We start from the raw sequence: 23,694 nt of genomic DNA, 5'->3' as shown, positions 1-23,694 counted from the left end.
AATCTGTAAACCAAAATAAACCCTTTTCCCCCTAAAAAGCAGCTCTTGGTTGGGTGATTTTGGCCAGCAATGCAAACCTGACAAATAAATTCAAGAATATTAGGTGCAGGAGTTTGATAACAGTGTGGGCAACATAGTGAGCTCTCCACAAAACAAACAAATGAGGAAATAGATTAAAAAAAAAAAAAGGAAACAAAATCAATGCAAGGACAAGACCAGCTATCAAAGCAATGTAGCACTCAGGAGGCAGAATTAGGAAGATTGCTGTGAATTCAAGGCCCGTATGGGAATGCAGAGTGAGGTTTCCAGGTCAGCCTGGGCTAAAGTGACACCCTACTTCAAAACAAAACTAAACAAAAAACTAAACCAAACCATCCAAACAAAACCAAAATGAAGCCGGGTGTGGTGGCACACACCTTTAATCTCAGCACTTGAGAGGCACAGGTAGGAGGATCGCTGTGAGTTCAAGGCCATCCTGAGACTATATAGTGAATTCCAGGTCAGCCTGGGCTACAGTGAGACTCTACCTCGAAAAACTAAAAAAAAGCCCAAAAACCAAAAAAAAATCCCGAAATGATCTTTAAATCAATTATTGGGGGCTGAAGAGATGCCTTAGCAATTAATGTGTGCTCCTGCAAAACCTAACCACCCAGGTTTGATTCTCCAGTACCCACATAAAAGCCAGATACACAAAGTGACACATGCTTCCAAAGTTTATTTGCAGTAGCGAGAGGCCCTGCCACACCCATTTTCTCTCTCATTGCAAATAAAATGTGTATTTTTTACAATTTCTTTTGGTTTTCTGAGGTAGGGTCTTGCACTAGCCCAGGTTGACTTGGAATTCACTATGTAGTCTCAAATTCATGATATGCACCACCATCCCTGGCTTAACTTAAATTGGGACAGGGAGGGAGAATGGGCTCACTAGGGGCTTTGGCTGCTACAAGTGAACACCACATACATGTGCCTTGTGGCGCATGTGTGACATTGTGCACCTGTGTTTGGCTATGTGGGAGAAGAGATTCAAACATGAGTTCTTAGGCTTCGCAAGCAAGCGCCTTTAACCGCTAGGCGATCTCTCCAGCCCTAGCACTGTTTTTTTGATTTGCAAACAACAGGTATTATCTAAACTTTTGTTTAAAAAAATGAGTAATTGGAGCTCAAGTATAAAATATAATTTTTCTGTAAATTCCATTCTTAAGAGACCCAAACAAAACTGTGGCAAAACATCCTGAATGTATCTGATGTAGTCGGATATCACAATAACTGGGTTGAACCTGGTTAGAACACTCAAAAAATATTAAATAAATGAAAGGCAATGTAAAAGTACAGATTTAAAAAGCAATTAGTCCAGATTTGGTTTGTTATTCAGTTTAGAGAAAATTTTCATCTTAATAATACTTAGGCCACGCTGGGTATGGTGGTGCTCGCCTTTAGTCCTAGCACTTGAGAGGCAGAGGTAGGAAATTGAGGCTACCCTGAGAAAACAAGAGTGAATTCCAGGTCACCCTGAGCTTGATTGAGACCCTACATCAAAAATCAAAAAGTTTATAATTTATGTACAGGTCATCCTTTTAAACGTGTACAACTTGGTGGCTTTTGGTGAACACAGAAATTTGTTCCGGGGCTGGAGAGATGGCTTAACAGTTAAGGACTTGCCTGCAAAGCCTAAGGACCTAGGTTCTATTCCCTAGAACCCACATAAACCAGATGCCCATGGTGGCACATGTATAGGGAGTTTGTTGGGCAAGAGGGCCTGAAGCAGCATTCTCTCTCTCCTTCAGTAATAAATTAAAAAATAATTAACGGCTGTGAAAAATGATAATCGGAAGCATAAAAGACTACAAAGAAAACCTAAGATCTTATTCAAGACCCTTTTAAACGATTCATCATTTAAAGGTGTTAGTGGCTTTTTAAAATCCTTTTTATTGACAACTTCCAAAAATATAAAGGACATATTATGATTGATCCTAATCTCTTCCCATCACTCTCCTTTAACCCTGCCCAAGCCCTCTTTCCTCTGAATCTCTTCTTTCCCACTTGTTTCCCTTCTATTTTGATGCCATTGTTTTTCCCCCTCCTATTATGCAGGTCTTGTTTTAATGCATAAAATGCAGCCATCTAGAAACTATGCATATGTGTATCATAGTTACAGATAAATAATTTTAAGATGTCCAAATGACTGCAAAGTCCTCAAGAGTAAGGTCAGTGTTATTTATTTTGAATCCACTTGCACAATCTGAGTTGCTAGGATATAGCAGACATTCAATATTTATTAGATATAATTAGAATATCGGCATACTGGGATAAGAGGTTAACAAGAAATATCGCAACAATTTATGTGCTTAAAATCTGCAATGAGGGCTGGAGAAATGGCTTTGTGGTTAAGGTGCTTGCCTGTAAAGCTGAATGGCCCAGGTGTGATTGTCCACAACCCACATAAGCAAGATGCACAAGGTGGTACATGTGTCTGGAGTTTGTTCCCAATGGCTGGAGGCCCTGACAGGTCCATTCTCTCTTTCTCAAATAGTAAATGATAAAAACAAAAATATCTGCAGTGAAACGACAAACCAAAACCCCCACAACTTTCCATAAATGATTCAAACTTTCACTATGCACTTCCTGAGAATCTTTTGAGAAAAGTAAGTATTAATCAGCCTCTAAGCTGGGTGTGGTGGTGCACGCCTTTGATATTAGCAGAGGTAGGAGGATCACCATAAGTTTGAGACCACTGTGAGACTACATAGTGAATTCCAGGTCAGTCTGGACTAGACTGAAGCGATACCCTGAAAAACCAAAAACCAGCTATAATTTAGGCATGGTAAGATAAAGTGTGTTTCTAAGGAAATGATGCTGAAGGTTATAATGCAAAAACGATTGGTGGCTAGAGTCATTTAAAGATACAAGATCTTCATAGTAAATGATTCAAAATCCAGGACAGTTATTTGCCCTTTCTTAACTTTGCGGGGCTGGGGACTGAACCCAGGACCTGGAGGTACAGCAGGCAAGTGTTCTAGTACTTAGGTAAATCCCCGGCTCCATAACTGTTTAAAGCCATGCCTATTTCCAGTAGTATTAACAGAGATACCTCCTACTAAATGACAAGCACCATGCTAAGTGAGCAGTATAAATAAGTGTATTTCATTGATTCTTGCAACTAGATGCTATCAGGCTACAATTTTATAGATTTAAAAGCAAAAACCTTAAAAGACATTAAGCAGTTTGTGCAAGATCATGTAGTTAGCTGATGAAGTTACATATGAACCAATTATCTTTTTGATGTAAAACCTTTTACTTTTTCTATTTTTCTACTTTCTGGAGGCAGATAGGATTATCCCAATTTTACAGATGAAGATATTTATGTTAGGAAGTTATGACTTTATACACATTACAAGCAATTACATACAAAGGCTGCACGTGTTTTGGTAGACATGGATTAACACTAACACATGTAGCACAGGCTTCTGTTTGCAAGTCTAATTGCAAAAGGATCTGTTTTTCTAATACATGTGACACAAAGCACCTTATTTTATATTGTGAAATGTATGAAAGGGTTAAACAGTCTTATGTGTGCATACATGCCACTTCTAGCATACAAACAGCCCTGGCTTTTAATTTTTTTTAAAATTTCCTTGAAAGTGACAGACAGGAGGAGGAGGAGGGAGGGAGGGAGGGAGAGAGAGAGAGAGAGAGAGAGAGAGAGAGAATGGGCGCGCCAGGGCTTCCAGCCACTGCAAATGAACTCCAGATGTGTGCGGCCCCTTGTGCCTCTGGCTAACGTGGGTCCTGGGGAATTGAGCCTCGAACCGGGATCCTTAGACTTCACAGGCAAGCACTTAAGTGCTAAGCCATCTCTCCAGCCCCAGCCCTGGCTTTTGCTGGGCTTGGTAGCACATGCCTAATCCACTAGTAAGAAGGCTGAGTGAGGTAGGAAAGTAATTGTTAACTGGACATAGTGACACATTTCTGTAGTCTCAGCACTCTGGAGATAATCAGGAGAATCAAAGTAGGTCATAGCGGGGCTGTAGGGATGGATTAGTATTTTAAGGTATTTGCCTGCAGAGCCAAAGGTCCTCAGTTCACTTCCGCAGGACCCACGTAAGCCAGATGCCCAAGGGGGCGCATGCGTCTAGAGTTCATTTGCAGTGGCTGGAGGCCACTTAGCACAATGGAGTAACTATGATTAACAATTATATACTTGTCCTGATGGTTTATTTTAAGATATCTAACAGAGAACTCTCAATAATCACAGCATAAAGAAATGACAAATGTCTGAGTTTAATATGACAATTACCTGATCTGATCATTATACACTGTACATATTACTGAAATGTCACACTATATACAATATGAAATTACTTAAAATAAAAAAGATAACCAACAACAGGTAGAACAAGCCTGCATTACATCCTTGTACTTATGTGGAGCACAGTATGGAAAACAGGTAAAAAGTCTATTTTTTTGTTTGTTTTCGAGAAGGTCTCACGCTAGCCCAGACTGACCTGAAATTCACTATTTAGTCTCAGAGTAGCCTTGAACTCATGGCAGTCCTCCTATCTCTGCCTCCCAAGTACTGGCTTATTAATCTTTTCTTTTATAAATATTAAGGGTGAATAGTTGTTTTAAAAACAGCTATTTTTTGTTTTTAAAAAATATTTTATTTATTTATTTGAGAGAAACACAAAGAAAGAGAACGCGTGCGAACACACCAGAACCTCCAGCCACTGCAAACAAACTCCAGATGCTTGCGCCCCTTGTGCATCTGGCGTACGTGGATCCTGGAAGAGTAGAACTGGGATCCTTTGGTTTTGCAGGCAAACACTTTAACTACTCAGCCATCTCTCCAGCTCTATTTTTTTCTTCATTTTTTAAATTATTATTAACAACTTCCATGATTATAAAAAATATCCCATGGTAATACCCGCCCCCCTCACCCCACTTTCCCCTTTGAAACTCCATTCTCCATCACATCCCCTTCCCATCTCAACCAGTCTGTCTTTTATTTTGACATCATCATCTTTTCCTCCTCTTATGATGGTCTTGTGTAGGTAGTGTCAGGCACTGTGAGGTCATAGATATTCAGGCTAATTTGTGTCTGGGGGGAGCACATTGTTTAAGGAGTCCTACCCTTCCTTTGGCTCTCACATTCTTTCCGCCACCTCTTCTGCAATAGACCCTGAGCCTTGGAAGGACAAACAGCTATTTTTATAGCTAATTTTATGTGACTGAATTTCCTGACAATATGCATTGTTTTGGAATAATGTATTTATCTAAATTTTTTCCCCTGACATAGGGTCTTGCTCTAGCCCAGGCTGATCTACAATTCACTATATAGTCTCAGGGTAGCATCTACTCATGGTGATCCGCCTATCTCTGTGGACAGAGTGCTAGGATCAAAGGTGTGTACCACCACACCCAGCAAATAATGTATTTATCTAAAATTTAAAAATTCCCAGCCACATATATTTATTTACTTGAGAGAGAAAGAGTTGTGTGTTGTGGGGGGAGAGAATATGAGAATGGGCATACCAGGGCCATCTAGTCACTGCAAAATGAACTCCAGACGCATGTGCCACCTTGTGCATCTGGCTTATGTGGATCATGGGGAATCGAACCTGGGTCCTTTGGTTTGTAGGCAAGTACCTTAACTGCTAAGCCATCTCTTCAGCCCACGGCCATGTATATATATATTTTTAATTAATTTATTTTTTTGGTTTTTTGAGGTAGGGTCTCACTCTGGTCCAGGCTGACCTGGAATTAACTCTGTTATCTCAGGGTGGCCTCAAACTCACGGTGATCCTCCTACCTCTGCCTCCCGAGTGCTGGGATTAAAGGCGTGCACCACCACACCCGGCTTAATTTTTTTTTTATTTATTTATTTGAGAGTGACAGACACATAGAGAGAAAGAGACAGATAGAGAGAGAGAGAGAGAATGGGCGCGCCAGGGCCTCCTGCCACTGCAAATGAACTCCAGACCTTGTGCATCTGGCAAACGTGGGTCCTGGGGAATCGAGCCTGGAACCGGGGTCCTTAGGCTTCACAGGCAAGCGTTTAACTGCTAAGCCATCTCTCCAGCCCACGGCCATGTATATTTAAAAGATAGTTAACAGAACTTGCAGAGGGATTAACAGTTCAATTTGAGTCTTTATATATCTACCTATATAAAAGCCAGTAAATCACTGTTATAATAGCTTTAGAAAACTTAGAAAATTAATAAACACTGTCAAAAGAACATGGATGAAAAGGAAAAATACAAAGGAAATATTAATTATACTTTAGAAAACAACAAGAAAAATTAAGTATTTTCCGATCCACAAGATTTCTCATCAGGAGAATAAAAACTACATGTAAATGAAAATAAAGCTAATGATTAAATATAAGCTCAGATGACAAAAAGTGACTATAGAAACACTTTCTAAATGTTCCTTCTTCATAACATGTAGTTAGTTACACACTACTTACCCAGCTTGGAAAATCAGACCAAGTTGGAACTCGCTGACAGAGGTCTCGGAGAATACGTATGATAATCACACAGGATTGCAGACCATTAGCTCTAGCCTTAAGGGCAACACAAAAACCAGTTGAATTAATCTCAGAAATATTGAAAATGTCCCTTGATGAAAAAAAAAGTTAAAATACCACTGTTCAATGGAAGCTCAGATAAAAATAAAAATAATTACATTTAAGGTGGATTCAATGAGCTGCCATTTACAGCAGTATTTTATGCCAGAGTTAGTATTTAAAAGCTGGTATTTAGGTCAAAGTAAACAGATTATACAAGAATAATATTTCTTGATCCCCTGTGAACCTTGACCTTGTTCATTTGAAACAGTAAACTGAAAAAAAAAATCTGCCTATATTAGAAATAAAAGAAAAAGTAAAGAGCTAAAAAGTCTGTCTAGGGACTGAAAGGTTAAGGAAATCTGTCTGGTTTCCTTTCTGTGACTTTGCATGACTGCAAAGTCACTAAACCAAACAGCTGCTTCCTCACCTTTCACTCCCTACACTTAATTAACTTAGAGAAGGAGGGAAATATCTTAAAACTATACACAAAGCTTTAAACACATATTCTGTTATTTAAAGCAACGTTAATCTGCAGCCTTATGGAATATAATATATATACACAAACATGTGATGGGCCTAAACAAGTCAACTTTAAATATAGCCACTAAAAATAAAAAATAAATTCAAGCTATAAAATACCCCCAAACATGTTTATTGTCAAATGAATAGTACCTGCAATATGCAGATCTTCATACCCAGCTTTCTATGTTAACATATTTTCTGAGATTTAATTTAAAATAGTATTGCTTGGGCAATCTTTGGGAATGTTTAAGCACAGTTAAACATGTTGTACTGAACTACTCTCTCATAAGGCTACAAGAAAAAGTAAAATGATGTTCCGAACCTGGAACCACTTAGCGTGGCGTAGAGCAGCCAGAGCGTCAAGGCATTTTTGCCTGTCCAAGACGTCCGGTGGGTCTTTCACCATACCCGAGGTTACATCTAAAATGGATTGAATTGGCAAAATGCAGTGAGGAATGGGTGTTTGACCAGGTGAGCAAGACACTTTCTTAAAGTAGCACCAGTGTCACATGAGCCATTTGAGTATATCAGAAGTTTAATGTACCCAGGGTGTTATTTTCAACAAATTTACATAAATGCAACATGAGCTACAAAAGAAGAATTCCACTAAAGTAGTATCATAAACCACATCTGAAAATAGCAACCTTACCCACCAGAATGAAATCTAATGGAAAGATTATTGGACACAGTGCACCAGCACAAAGAACACAAGACAAGAGGGAACACAAAAATCCACCTTAAATGAGACTGTACAATAAACTACTGAGTTTACATAAAGTATTCTAAGGTATTCTGGGGCTAATAAAGAACAGAAATGAAGATAAATATGGAATGATAAATATATTAATTATATATATAAAAAAACACCCTAAACCATGTACCTAAAGAAAGTTCAATGCTTTTTCCTTCCCAAGAGAATTTTAAATGTTTATCATAAGGGATTATATAATGCCCTTTATTCAGTTTTCATAAAAGCATTCCAAATAAGTGGAAGAAACAATGGGCAAAGCAGAAAAGGGCTATGGGAACTAGCATGATTAAACAGAGTTAAATATACAAAAAAATACAGTAAGCAATATGCCTTGATGATAAATAGTATGTAAAATCTTTTTTGTTTTGTTTTGTTTTTTCAATGTTAGGGTTTTGTTCTATCCCAGGCTGACCTGGAATTCACTATGTAATCTCAGGGTGGCCTTGAAGCCACAGCAATCCTCCTACCTCTGCCTCCCAAGTGCTGGGATTAAAGCCATGCACCACCATGACCATCTCTTTTATTTTATTTATTTATTTTTGAGACAGAGCTCACTCTACCCTAGGCAGGCTTTGAACTCATGGGGATTCCTCCTGTCTTAGCCTCTTAAATGCTACAATTATAGATGTGAGCCATCACACCTGGCTTGTGGTATGTTCTCTAGATACAGAAAAATCATAAAAGTAGTCTATTGAATTTAACAGTCTTTTAAGCTAAAGAGCATGAAAATAATTTTGAGGCACTTAGGATACAATGTAGTATTTTACTGAATAAACGTCTATGAGGAACAAAAAGAAATGTAAGTTGGGAGAGATGGCTAAGTGGTTAAGGTGCTTGCCTGCAAAGCTTAAGGACCTGGGTTCAATTCACCAGTACCCATGTAAAGCAATGTACAAAATGATACATGCACTGGGAGTTCATTTGCAGTGGATGGAGGCCCTGGCATGTCTGTCTGCTCTCTCTCCCTCTCTCTGCTTACAAACACATAAAAATATTAAGAAAATGATAAAATAAGAAAAAAAAGTATATTTTACAAGTGTTACTTACAAATCTGGATAAATTACTTAAATGTCTTATAAGCATCCAGAAGTTATTATTCTAAGTAGATAAAATGTAAAAAGCGCATATAAAAACTGAGAATTCTATTCCCTAACTAGGCTTTCTTTCCTTCCTTCCTCCCTCATATCCTTCCTTCCTTTCTCTCACAGGGTCTCACTTGAGTTCAGGCTGACGTAGAATTCACTATGTAGTCTCAGGGTAGCCTTAAGCTCTCAGCAATCCTCCTACCTTTGCCTCCCAAGTGCTGGGACTAAAGGCATGCGCTACCATGCCCAGCTGGGTTTTCTTTTATTAGTTGTTGTTCTTCAAGTCATTACATAGAAAGATTATTTAGAAACCCTATAAATAAGGAAGTCTTACAGACAAGGAAAAGTGGAATTTTGAGATGGACACTGAATAAGGAATCTGGTGCTAACAAAAATGCTAGGTAAGACAAAAATATTAGTAGTACTTTCAAAACCTCCAAGACCAACTACTGAACCTACAAATAACTTAATATAAGAAAAGGACTATGCTCAGGGAAAGAAAAGGAACACAAGAAAAAGATTAGCTCACTAAGCTAAAAAAGAACTATGTTCCCAATCACTTCTCTCCAAAGCATGCAGAACACACTAAAGAACCTTGCTGACATTACCTGCTGTAGCTAGAATACAGTTTAGGTAACAATGTATTATTTAAAAAGTTCCTAACTATCTAATGCTAATTTACAATTTCTTTCAATATCTAAGAAAAATTTCCTTTTTGTATACGGCTCCTAACATTGAAAAATTTAATCAATGATACAAATTCAAGAATGCCCAAAGCACCTACTGCAGTTAAAAACAAGAGCTTGAAGTAGAAAAATTTTGTTAAATTTAGAGTGTGGATTTTTGTACCCATTTCTGTATTCCAAGTGGATTAACCCCTTAGATATATTGTGCTAAAAACAAAATCATACTTGTTGCTTAATACCCAGTCAACAAAACAAAACAAAAATCAGTTAATTTATAAAAACAAAATATATAAATTATTTTCCTATATGAATATACTTCATAAATTTTAAGGGGTTAATCACCAATCAGAAGACATGCTGTGTCCACACTGTTTTATGATTAAAAGTTAATGGGAAATATTAATTTAACATGGCTATATAAAATATGTAATCAACTCAACCATTTAAAAACTAGTGTGAACACTGCTCAATTCTAGAAGAGACAAAGACAGACAAAACAGCCACACAAGAACAATAAATGCCAGTCTCTGTATCCAAAATCCCCCTTAATCAAATGGCAGATGTGACACTGAGCTTTTGAAAACCTTGGTCAAAAATCCTTCCGATGTCTTGGCAGCAACCCCTGACAGGAATCAATCCCCTCTGCTAGAAGGCTTTGGACCGGGCCTGATAAGGTACAGATGGAAAAAAACACACATAATACTTGATTTGCTACAGAAAAGACTCTGGAGCAACGGTTAGAGCATTCTGAACATTTCAAGCTTAAGGTCAAATAAATGTTTACTAAATGGTTAACTGTCAAACACAGCACCACACACACAAAAAAATCGATCTGTCATGCGTTTAACAGTTATTTGGACAATTTAATAATTTCTTTTTCTAAGTAATTTTTCACATCAAACAGGATCACTACTCATTGAAGAGGCTACCACACTATGTGCAAGTAGTAAGTCTCGTGATTTACAGTATCTTCCGGCAAAGCCTTCCTTACACCCTGTACTAACTCCCCAAAGCAAGCTACAGGCTTTAAGTGATTTTAAGACACAGAGCACTGGGAGCTGCAGTGAGAGAGAATACATACCGATATTCTGCAGCAAGAAGGAAGCAATCTTCACAATGAAGCTAAAGACATGGTTTACTGCAGTCATCTGCAGCAAGGAACACTATCAATGTTTCTAATGCTTTGGCATATCCAACTTTCCAGCTCAGTGTCATGAAGCAAATCTTTCATTTTAGCTGTTCCCTCATGATCGTATTTATAGAAATTCAGAACCGTAATTCTAACTCAAATCTGGGTCAGACAAAAATATAATTTTGTTTCCTTTTTAAATAATTTTTTAAAATTTTATTTATTTTTTTGGTTTTTTGAGGTAGGGTCTCACTCTAGCTCAGGCTGACCTGGAATTCATAGTCTCAGGGTGGCCTCGAACTCACGGTGATCCTCCTACCTCTGCCTCCCCAGTGCTGGGACTAAAGGTAATTTTGTTTCCTTTAGAAGGAGTTTGTTAAAGGATTTACTACAGATATGATAGTATTAACTGTAGACTCTGGCAACCTAATAAAATTGTTTGATAATATACTAATTGAGACTGTAAAAGGGCAAAGGTATTCTGAAATAAAGTTAAATGGTTACATGAGTATAATTTAACATTAAATACAGCAATGTTGATCTATGATAAATATTAGATTTTTATTAAATCTAAGTAAAGGATCACATGCCACTTACAACCTTGTCAAATTAATTCAGGAACTATTTTTCCAGCAACACTCATAGTGAGTCCTTTAGGGAAACTCATGATCACATAAAGGATCCTTTACACAAAACTCACTTCATTTCAAGGTAAGAAATTAAAGCTACAACATCCAAATCCTAAAGTAGTGTACATATACAGTATGGAAAATCAGACATGTCACCCAATGACATTTTTGGTCAACATTGTTTTTCTGGGCCATGGAAAGCCCAGTGCATTAGAAAAATACATTGCTTTGTTAAAAGAAAACATTTATAAATGAATAACTGAGAACCCTTTCTCCTCAACCTGTATTACAAACATTAGTATAGAACTCCCTATCTAACAAGTTAAGATGTGTAAAAACAACATTAAAGGAAACAAAGGAAGTTTTATCTGACCCATAAAATAGAACCAACAAACTGCAGACACTGATCATGCTTTTTGGCTTAAAAGCTTCGAAGCTCTGAATATGTTACAGAAAAGTCCCTAAAGCAACATTGCTGGCACCAGTATTATTTCATATTCTACAATTGTAAATTAAGTTAAAAACCCTGACTGTATTATAGCTCATTAACTATATATAAACATTATTTTAAAATATCACTAGCATGTTCAGGCCAGAGGCCCAAATCTGTGTGTATTAGGATGTTCTGCACTTATCAAAGTACGAAAAACCAAAAAGCAACCTCAGAGAACTAGAAATGTTGACCTCAGGACAAGCCAAATTCATGATTACACATATAACAATGTCTCTTAAAACATAAAAGCTACAAATATTTAGCCAATTTGGTTTGTGAAGCTTTTTTTTTATATGTAAAGACAAGAACTTCTTAACAAAAATTAAAGTTGTAGCCCCTACTTAGTAGTAAACCTTTAAACTTTTTTTTAATGTGTCTACTATGCCAAAAAATAATTTTGAAGGTTTTTTTTTCCCAGAAATCTGAGGTTAGCACAAAAAGAAAAAAAAATGAAGAAAACCAATTACATAATATGAATGTTTTGTATAAAAGTACATCACTAAAACATTTACTTTGTAGGAAATGATCTAAAGCAAAGCTGATTGCTGAATAAGTTAAATCAAACTCATATGTAATGCCAGCATGTTGCCTTCTAGGGCTTAATGCCATCTTAAAAGGTAGGTAAATAAAAAAAAAAAAAAGTAAGGTAATAGAAAAGTAGAATGTTTAATGGCTTTCCAACCTCCTTCCCTCATGTTCTCTTCTCGAATAATTGGAGATGTCAGGGTGATAGTGACTTGCATTTTGGGTTCCACACATGAGTTCAAAATTATTGCCGCTTCAGACACAGCACATTTTATGTCATACTTCTCAGGACTTATAACCTATGTAATGAAGATTACAAGAAGTTAGCTGAGCATTTTGCAGTAAAAGACAAAAGCAGCTTTGGGTTGGACAGATGGTTTAGTGGTTAAAGCGCTTACCTGAGGACCCATGTTCAACACCCCAGATCCCATGTAAGCCACATGCACAAGGTGATGCAATCGTGTGGAGTTCAAGTGTAGTGGCTGGAGGCCCTGGTATACCAATTCTCTCCCCTCCCCCATAAAAGTTTTATGGCAGCTCCTACTTCATTACTCCCTTAATCATTTGACAAAGACTAGACCATATCAGACTCCACAGGAAGACATTCTAGATTGCCCCTATCCCTCTCTTGTCCTGTCCCTTCCTTATTTTTAGAACTGTTTTGTTGAGCTACTATTTCATATTTGTAGTAAGTTATTTTTAATGACTGTATTGATCTTTTTGTTTTTGTTTTTCGAGGTAGGGTCTCACCATAGCACAGGCTAACCTGCAATTCACTCTGTAGTCTCAGGGTGGCCTTGTACTCACAGTGATCCTCCTGAGAGCTGGGACTAAAGATGTGTGCTAACATGCTTGGCTGCTGCTGCTTTTTTTTTTTTTTTGGTTTTTCAAGGTAGGGTTTTGCTGTATCCCAGCTGACTTGGAATTCACTATGCAGTCTCAGGGTGGCCTTGAACTCATGGCAATCCTCCTACCTCCACCTCCCAAGTGCTGTGATTAAAGGGGTGTGCCACCACGCCCAACTTTCTTTTTTTTTGAGGTAGGGTCTCACTTTAGCTTAGGCTGACCTCAAACTCACACTGATCTCCAGAGTGCTGGGATTAAAGGCACATGCCACCACAACCAGCCAAGTGCCTTAACTACTAAACCATCTCTCCAGCCATCCATCTTACCTTTTCTTCTTCTTCTGAGCCAGGGTCTCTATAGAGACCAGATGCATGTACCACCTTGTACATCTGGCTTTTGTGGGTTCTGAGGAATTGAACCTGGGTCCTTTGGTTTTGCAGGCAAGTGCTTTTTCCCCTATGCCATCTCAACAGCCCCCCAAGGGAATTTTCTATTAATTATACACTATTATGACTTGCTAGCAATAAATTGTAATATTGAAAAACTGAAAATACAATAGCCATTCCTTATTTGTGGTCTTATTTCCTAGTTTCAGTTAGTTGTGGTCAATTGCAGATAGGAAGTATTAAACTGAAAATTACTGAAATAAACTATTTGGAGTGGGATGTAAAGCTAGACCCTCTCTCCCCATCTGGCTTGCTGCATGAATCATTCACCTGTCAATGTGCTACCTGTTCATTAGCTGGTAGCTGTATAGGTTGTTGGGTCACGTCATGATAGAACAGCTCTTGTGTTCAAGGAGCTTTTATTTTACTCAGTAAGGGACCCAAAGAGTAAGAGCAGTGATGCTGGCAATTCACATGTGACAAGAAGCTTTAAGTGCAAAGGTAAAAGTTCTCAACTTCAGAAAAGTCAGGAGGCCCAGGACATTAAAACACAGATGGGCATGGTGACACACGCCTTTAGTCCCAGCACATGGGAGGCAGAGGTAGGAGGATCACTGTGAGTTCGAGGCCACCCTGAGACTACAGAGTGAATTCCAGGTCAGCCTGGGATAGAGTGAGACCCTGCCTCAAAAGAAACAAACAAAAAACCAAAGGAAAAAAAAGAACCCCAAAACATTTAAACAAGATTCTTTTAGACACTACGTTCAAAGTGTGTCTTCTGAGGGAAGGCATCAAAATGCTGAGAAGTTACAAAGGAGAGCTCAGCACTGCAACATTTCTATCACACCTTCCAAGGCTCAGGGTTCATTGTGGAAGAGGTGGTGGAAAGAATGTAAAAGCCAAAGGAAGGGTGGGACTCCTTACGACGTGCTTCTCCAGACACAAAATGGCCTGGATATCCATGACCTCATAGTGCCTGACACTACCTACACAGGACCACCATAATAGGAGGAAAAAATCATGACATCAAAACAAAAGAGAGGCTGATTGAGAGGGGGAGGGGATATGATGGAGAGTGGAGTTTCAAAGGGGAAAATTGGGGGGCAGGGAGGGCATTACCATGGGCTATTGCTTACAATCATGGAAGTTGTTAATTATATAAAAATGTCTTCTGAGGGCTGAAGAGATGGCTTAGCGGTTAAGGTGCTTGCCTGAGAAGTTCTAAGAAGTCATATTTATATCTCCAGGTCCCATGTATACAACACGCAAAGAGACATTAGCACGTGATGTGCACAAGGAGGATGCAGGACATCACAGCAGCTGAGGGCCCTGGCACACCCATTCTCTCTCTCTCAAAAAAAAAAAAAAAAAAAAAAAGAAAGGCTCTTAGTCAGGTTTGGTAGTACACACTTTTAATTCCAGAACTTGGGAAGCAGAGGTAGGAGGATTGCCATGAGTTTGAAGCCACCCTGAGACTATACACAGTGACTCCCAAGTCAGCCTGAACTAACAGCGAGACCCTATCTTGAAAAACATAACAAAAACAAACAAACAAAACAAACAAAAAATTGTGTTCTGGGGCTGGGTAGATGGCTCAGCATTTAAAGGCACCTGCTTGCAAAGCCAGACTGCCTGGGTTCAATTCCCCAGTGTCCACATTGAGCCACAGGCACAAAGTGGTACATGTCATTTGCAGTGGCACTAGGCTCTGTTGCGCCCATTCTCATTTATCCCCCCTCTCTCTTTGCATGCAAATAAAATTTAAAAAAAATTATAAATGATTGTGTTCAACTAAATAAAAGGTTCATTTGAACTTGTATAAAATAGTCTCTTCAGTATTCCTAATTAAGAAAAAACAAACCAAAAAACCTACCTCAAGCCAAAATTTTAAAAGGCTAGTTGCCGTTTAAATAGAAGCACAATTAGTTCTGCCAAAAAGTTCTAAAGTAGATGATAAATTTAACATTTTCATAATACTTACAGCAAGCTGTTTGGGTAGATTTTCTGCAATACGGCTTAATAATGTCTTTGAGGGTTTTTCAGAACACAGCAAAACAAGGTTGACATTTCTGTCTCCTCGGAGAAGTAATCCTTTTGCCAATACTCCCACACGCAACACTCCTTTCAAAGCTCTGTATCAAAAATCAACTTAAATTATCATCTGACATTTTCCCTTTTCAACCACAACCATGACATTCTCCTACACATAATAGTAAGTGAAATATGACTTTTGCACATGAAAATTTTCATTAGTTGTACTAGAAAAAGACGGTATTTTAAACTACACTTCTGGGTAAGCACAATGGATTAAAAATAGAGGATGATATAGGAAAAATTTTGTCCAGCTATCTGTCAGAATCTCATTGTAGCTGAGACTAACCTTTAACTTGTGATCCTCCTGTTTCTCTAGCTCTGTGTGCTAGGATTACAAGTGTGGGCCATATCATCTATTCCTTTGTATTTTATTTTACATGTCAGAAAAGCAAGACTTATGTTGAATATAAAAACATTTCCAAATGAAACTTAAAGATCATAATTCAAGTTTGTGAAAGATGAAGCTGTGGCTAGCACTCATGCTTTACAAAGACCATGAAACAGAATGGGTAACAGATGTAGTAAGTAAATAAAAACAGAACAGTAAGGCCAGCACTTGGGAGGCAGAGGTAGGAGGATTGCTGTGAGTTCAAGGCCACCCTAAGGGTATGTAGTGAATTCCAGCTCAGCCTGGGCTATAGTGAGACCCTACCTCTAAAAACAAAACAAATAAACAAACAACAACAAAAGAAACAGAAGAGTAGCTGAATGCCATTAGAAAATTGAGCTGCATTGAAACCGATTAATTTTTTTGAGGCAGGGTCTCCCTCCACTAAGTCTAGTGCAGGCTGACCTGGAACTATCTCTGTAGCTCATGATGATCCTCCTACCCGAATGCTAGGATTAAAGCCATGAGCTACCATACCTGACCCTTACTGTTTTGTTTTTTAAACTATTTTTCTGTGTTTATATGTATGTATGGGTGCATGTGTGCTGTATTTCAAGTAGATTAGAAGACAATCTAACAATATTTCTCCTCTCCTTCCACTTTTAAAATTTTTGAGATAGGGTCTTGCTGAAGCCCAGGCTGACTTAGAATTCACTATGTAGTCTCAGGCTGGCCTTTAACTCAGTGATTATGCCACCTCTGGCTCCCAAGTGCTGGGCCTAAAGGTGGGCGCAACCAAGCCCAGCTCCTTCCACTTTTTTTGAGACAAGTTCTCTCTTATTTTTGCTGTTGCCATTTGTGAGGTTTTGGATTCTCCTGGTTCCATCTACCATTATTGTAGACACACTGGCATCACAGACACGTGTACTACTTTGTGTCTGGCTTTATGTGGGTGTGAGCATAAAACTTAGGTGTGCAGGCTTGCAAGCAAGCTATCTTACTGCTGAGTCATCTCACAAGCCTCTCAATGTATTATATTTTCTGCATGTTTTGGTGGAACAGTATACTTCTCAGTTTAGAAAAATGTAGCCAAGCACATAAAATATCTAATATAAACTGGACATGTAGATTTACCGAGTTATCTATCTTTGTAATCTTTGTTTTATGTGGGAGCACATGTGTTTTGTATGTGTATGGAAGCCAGAAAATAGCCTTAAGTGTCATTCCTCAGGCACTATCCAAATTACTCCCGCCCCTCCCCCCCCCAGCCCCCCAGGAAGGGTCTCACTGTAGCTCAGGCTGACCTGGAATTCACTATGTAGTTTCAGGGTGGCCTTGAACTTATGGCAATTCTCCTACCTCTGCCTCCCAAGTGCTGGGATTAAAGGCGTGCACTTCCACGTCCTGCTTCTATCCAAGTTTTCTGAGACAGGATCTCTCAGTGACATAGAGCTTGCCTAATTAATTTTCCACTGGCTGGTCAGGGAGCCACAGGAATCCACCTGTCTCCACCAGGGGTTGTGCATATAACCATGCCCGTAATTTTTACCAGTTCTAGGGATTGGACCCAAGTTGGCATTCTTGTAAAAGAACTTTACAGACTCTGATCTACCTCCCAAGTCTAGTCTTTGTACTATTTATTTGAAATGTGAAAAGTCCATGTAAGACAAACCAAAAAAATACACGTAGTAACTAACTTTGAAAACATACCTGTCTTTACCTCCCTCTTTCTTTTCATCTCCCTCTTTGTTTTTGCTCTTCTCATGTTCAGACAAACTGTCTGAAACAAGTTTTAAAGCACGTTCAGTGATAGACACAATTTTCTGAACTGCTTGTAACTCTTCTTCAGTTGGATAAATGGTTGCATGTTTTGTCATTACATAACGGTCGTCAGATGAGTCTGGGCGACGTAAGGGCTAGAGAGAGAAAAGTTACTACTTTCCTGAGCAAAACTATACTTATAATTTCTACATCTTTACAGTATGAGTCAACTTAGTAAAATGTCTATTTAAAACTACCTTTTCCTTTTTCCATTTTCAGTAAAACAAAACTGACAACTATTGATTGCTGTATCATCCAGGCAACATATTTGGATGTTATGTATATACACTTTGCCCTCACAAGTAAAATTATATATAACCTGAGACTACTGACATGCTTTTGAAAATTTTATGGTGCTTCAATCGAACCTAGGGAATTATACATATTAATTATACATGTCCTACCAGTAAACTACGCTCTTTCCCTGAAAATGCTTTTCAATAAACTTTAAAAATCAGTGATTCCTAGGTTTTACACATAAGACACACAGAAATCAAGCTGGAACTGGACTAGGAGGTTCCTCCCTGCTGGTCAGTGTTCACAGAACTAGCAGGTACTATGCAGGCTGCTGGTAAAAAGTCAACAATACCCTTACTTAACAGTGTACCCTGTATTCTATGACTAACCTGCCAGACAAGATGTGTCCACTAGCACAATAATGACATGAGTATTATAGGGATAATAAATTTCTTCCTGATTGGACCTGAGGCCCATTTCACAGAAGGAAATTCATGTCTGGTTCAGTAAAATTTGTTCAAAGGCCTGTGGCTAGGGAGGTCATAGGCCCTAGTGGAAAAACTACTATTATTGTTTAGCTGACATGTTTTCCTGAAAAATACCTTTTAAATACTTCTTTATGCCTGCAGACTAGTCCTATTGTTAGCTTTAGTCAGAAAAGTTTCTTTTTGAGGTGGGTGGAGTTACTGAAGAGACTCAAAACTGGTCAAACTGCTAAGAATAACTGATTGTTGAGTACTAAGCCCTTCCAAGGCTCAAGGAGGGAGCAAAACAAATGCAAGAGATGGAGGGAAGAAAGTGTGTTGTGGAAAGCTGTCTTCTAGATGTAACAGGGCCACTGCCTTCATGAATTCACAATAGCTAAGGTTACCTACACGAGACTGGGCCCATCAGCATCCTGGCATGGGTGTGGGATGGGTTCACAGGACCACCTCTCTCTAAGGAGCTATTTGGCAGTTAATGGTTGCTGGAGGAGTGGGAGACATTTTCTTCACGGATAAAGTCACTGATAAGTTACTTATGCTTGGTCAAATAGCCCTCACACATGCTCATGCAAGCAACCCTAATCTAAATTAAAAAAAAAAAAAAAAAGCCTGAGGGCTGGAGAGATGGCTTAACAGTTAAGACACATGCCTGCAAAGCCCAACGACTCAGGTTTGATTCTCCAGGTCCCACATAAGCCAGATGCATATGGTAGCACTTGCATTTGAAGTTTGTTTGCAGTGGCTAGAGGCCCTGGCCCGCACATTCTCTGTCTCTAATAAATAAATAAAAATAAATCTTTTTTTTTTTTTTAAAGGGTATAATAGTAGAAGAGGAACTAGTTGGGAACAGAAAGGAGATCCTGCTCTAGCCCAGGCTGACCTGGAATTCACTATGTAGTCTCAGGGTGGCCTCAAACTCACAGGGATCCTCCTATCTCTGCCTCCTAAGTGATGGTATTAGAGGCGTCTGCCACCACGCCTGGCTAAGAGGAGGAAAGGATTTAAATTTTAATTTAAATTTTTAGACTTATGACATTAAGTCTAAAAATTTGCCCACCAAAATTTATTCAATGCTAAACCAAGCATAAACTTTCATATTCTATAAACCAAATGCATACTCACTGCAGGACCCTGAGGTTGAGGAGGCATGCCTGGTCGGACTCCCAGAAGACCTAATGGACCAGGAGGACCATGAGGATAGCCTCCATCAGGCATTCGGCGGCGATCATCCCAGTGATGCTGCTCTTCTTCCATTCTTCTCCAGTACATGTCCTCTTCATAACGTCTGAAGCACAAATGAAATAAGCATAAGGGAAAAAAACCCAAAAAAACAACCTCAATGGGTGTGGTGGCACATTCTTTTAATCCCAGCACTTGGGAGGCAGAGGTAGGAGGATTGCCTCTGAGTTCCAGGCCACCCTAAGAATACAGACTGAATTCCAGGTCAGCCTGGGCTAGGGAGACCCTTCCTCAAAAAACTGTAAAAACAAAACAAACAAAACAACAACAAAACCTTTAAGAGCTTTAATCAACAGTAACATAAATACAATTAAAACACTCAAATCAGTGTTAATACTTTCCTCCCTGCTTTATCGGCTTTTCCTTATTTGCTGTCATTAAAAAACAAATGGAGGGGAAAAAACAAAAGCAAATGGAAGTGAAAACTCGAGACAGTAGTAATGAGAAAAGCAAAACAAATTTTACACCTCCAGTACAGAGCATCAGATAACAAGCACCACCAGAAAGTTCAGGCCCCTCCAACTATGTCCCTTTCAAGATAATGACGGTAAACCCATACCTGTACCTAGGAGGGCCCAACCAATAATATAAAGGTGCACATAGGATGTTTACGTATTTTCTTTGTGTCCTCAAGAAATAAAGTCACTCCTTATTTTTCCTCAAAATTGATTACTTTAAATGTTTTTATTTATTTGAAAGAGACAAAGTATGGGCATACCAGGGCTTTCTGTCATTGCGAACTTCAGGTGCATGTGCCCTCTGTGCATCTGGCTTTATGTGGCTACTGGGGAATCAAACTGGGGTCAAGAAGTTTTACAAGCAAGTATCTTAAACCACTCTCTCCAAAGGATTGAGCCATCTCTCCAATCCTTTCTCAGTGTTTTGTTTTTTAATTTTTCTTTATTTTTTATGGACAGGGAATGAGGGAGGAAAGTATGGGCGCACTAGGGCTTCTAGCCACTGCAAACAACTCCAGTCGCATGTGCTACCTTGTGTACCTGGCTTACATAGGTCCTGGGGAATTAAACCTGTGCCTTTTGGCTTTGCAGGCAAGTGACTTAAGCACTAAGCCATCTCTTCAGCCCCCTTAAAGTCTTTTATAATACCTTAAATGTTTACATTTATGATACAGGCAGAACAAAAATATTTCTCTACTATGAAAAAAAAAACAAAAACAATGGCAGTTCAAAATTTCATTGTTGGGGAAACATTAATGGAGACCATGGCAAAGGAGAAGGCAAATACCCTAGAGATAATACCTTTGATTCAACTCCTAAGAGCTACTGCCCCCCACCCCCAATAAAACCACAGGCTATAGGCCAGGGAGATGGTTCATTGGTTAGAAGCACTTGATTGCAAAGCCTTGCTGATCCAAGCTAGATCCTTCCCAACAGATATAAAGCCAGACGTAAAAAGGCACATGCATCTGTGATGTCCACAACGGTACAGTGAGAGGCACAGCCAGGATAATCCAAAGTTCTTGAGCCAGAAACCTGGTCTCAAGATGAAGGAAGAACAGACAACTTAGGTTGTCCTCTGACCTCTACCTGTGTGGCATGATACTTGTGCAACCATACTGACGCAAATAAACAAAAATTTAAAAACCCCACAAACTGTATTGTCTAAGTCACTGGGATATTTGTTAAATTTCATGGACTGGTTCAGATTAAAAATAACTATGTATGGGCCTAGGGAGATGGCCCAATGTCTAAAGGACCTTGTTTGAAATGCTTGCCAGCCAAGGATTGAATCCCAAGTATCCATGTAAAGCCAGATGCACACCCTCTCCTCGCTGCTTGCATATAAATGAATTTTTTTTTCAAGGTAGGTAAGGTCTTACTCTAGCCCAGGCTGACCTGGAATTCATATGTAGTCTCAGGCTGGCCTCAAACTCATAGTGATCCTCCCACTTGTACCTCCCAAATGCTGGAATTAAAGGTGTGCGCCACCACACCTGGCTACTAAATCTAGTTAAAGCAATAAAGAATGGATACTGCTAAAGACTCCGTATGTTCAGCTGCAAGCTCACTGAGAAATCCTGCTGGAGCTGAACTGAACACCTCCTCCATGGAGACCAGCTGACAGAAAATTGGAATAAGTCACACTGCATGCAGCTCCATGGGAGAGAGAAGTCATCAGTAGAGATAAACAACAGTGGACACTGCAAACCTTACGTTTGGACAGTCAGGCCAAATGAGTCAACAGGTACAATAGTGGCATGTTTGTTATGGGGGAAACCAACTGCTCTCTAATTGGACTGGAGGCCAGTTCCATGGGAGGGAACACATGCCTGATCCTGAAAACCTATGACGGGAAAGTCACGAACCCTAGAAGTGTGACACCTACTGGTGTCTGGCTAAATGTATATATTATGCTCACCAACTGCCCGGAAAACACTTCTCTTCATGTTCATGCCCATATATTTATGCTACTCTCATTTTGGTTTAGAGATGATTCTCTTAAGGCCAGTCATAGTGGTGCACACCATTAATCCCAGCACTTGGGAAGCAGAGGTAGGAGGAAGATCACTGAGTTCAAAGCCACCCTGAGACTACAATGTGAATTCCAGATCAGCGTGAGCTAGATAGAGTGAAACTCTATTCCCAAAAAAACAAAACAAAAGAAAAAAGAAAGAAAGAGGCTTCTCTTTTGAGATGGCAGTGACCTCTGGGATGACTCAAAAGACAACACAGTGATGATCAGAAGTGACACAGGAGTGCTAAAGCACTGAGATATCTCTATCACTTCTTCTAAGGCTCAGGGTCTATCACAGAAGAGGAGGTGGAAAGAATGTAAGAGCCAAATGAAGGGTAGGACTCCTTACAACGCACTCTTCCAGACACAAAATGGGCCAGATACCCATGACTTCACAGTGCCTGACACTATCTACTCAAGACCATCATAATAGAAGGAAAAGAAGATGGTATCAAAATGAAAGAGAGACTGAGAGGGGGAGGAGATATGATGGAGAGTGGAGTTGTGAAGGGGAAAGTGGGGGAAGGGAGGGAATTACCATGGTTTATTATAATTATGGAAACTGTAAATAAAAAAATTTATTTTAGGGCTAAGTGTGGTGGCGCACGCCTTTAATCCCAGCACTCAGGAGGCAGAGGTATGAGAATCGCTGTGAGTTCAAGGCCACCCTGAGACTACATTAATTCCAGGTCAGCCTGGACCAGAGTGAGACCCTACCTTGAAAAAACAAACAAACAAAAAAATTTTTAAAAAGGGAATCAACACACACATACACACAGGACTTCTTGACTACCAGTATAAAACTATCAAGGTCCCCATGTAGGAAGAACAAGCAGATTTTCAGGTTACCTGAGGATTGATAAATATATATCACTTAGGTCTTGGGGGAAAAGATCTTGAAAAATTATTTTTGTCCAATTTTGATAGTTTATTATTGCTAAAAGGTATTAGGTTAAAATGAGGGTAAGGACCTTTAGCTGTTGATTACCAGTTCAGGCTCAGTATGGTAACACATTTTCTAGGATTTACTAGCTGCTTAATGAAGAGTTTATATATGCATAAAAGATGGGGGCCTGGCGAGATGGTACAGCAGTTAAGGGTACTTGCTTGCAATGCCTGATGGCCTGGCTTTGATTCCTAGTACCCACGTAAAGCCAGATGCACAAAGTGGCGCTTGCATCTGGCATTTGTTTGCAGTGGCAGGAGGCCCTGGTGAGCCCATATTCACTCTCTGTCTGCATCTGTCTGTCTCTCAAATAAGTTAAAAAATTAAAATTTAATATATATATAGACATAGAAAAGAATTGCTGCTAGGGGGGCTGGAGAGATGGCTTAGTGATTAAGCACTTGCCTGTGAAGCCTAAGGACCCTGGTTCAAGGCTTGATTCCCCAGGGCCC

At 39.3% G+C, this 23,694-nt stretch overlaps 1 protein-coding gene across 2 annotated transcripts in view; it reads right to left on the bottom strand.

Annotated features, from left to right (window-relative positions):
- The window catches only part of Zfr (zinc finger RNA binding protein), a 92,191-nt gene that overhangs the window by 8,299 nt on the left and 60,198 nt on the right, over nucleotides 1-23,694 (bottom strand). For both annotated transcript variants that reach the window (XM_045132428.1, XM_045132429.1), the window contains 6 exons: nucleotides 19,705-19,867; nucleotides 17,750-17,955; nucleotides 15,599-15,749; nucleotides 12,543-12,684; nucleotides 7,410-7,507; nucleotides 6,464-6,559 (listed from right to left, as the gene is read on the bottom strand). In XM_045132428.1, coding sequence (XP_044988363.1) covers nucleotides 6,464-6,559; nucleotides 7,410-7,507; nucleotides 12,543-12,684; nucleotides 15,599-15,749; nucleotides 17,750-17,955; nucleotides 19,705-19,867 — 856 coding nt within the window. The remainder of the gene's footprint in view (nucleotides 1-6,463; nucleotides 6,560-7,409; nucleotides 7,508-12,542; nucleotides 12,685-15,598; nucleotides 15,750-17,749; nucleotides 17,956-19,704; nucleotides 19,868-23,694) is intronic.

Source organism: Jaculus jaculus, chromosome 13 (genome assembly GCF_020740685.1).
Source record: "Jaculus jaculus isolate mJacJac1 chromosome 13, mJacJac1.mat.Y.cur, whole genome shotgun sequence".
NCBI lineage: Eukaryota > Metazoa > Chordata > Mammalia > Rodentia > Dipodidae > Jaculus > Jaculus jaculus.
The sequence above is the reverse complement of the archived record's forward strand: the minus strand, read 5'-3'. Positions and strand labels throughout refer to the sequence as shown.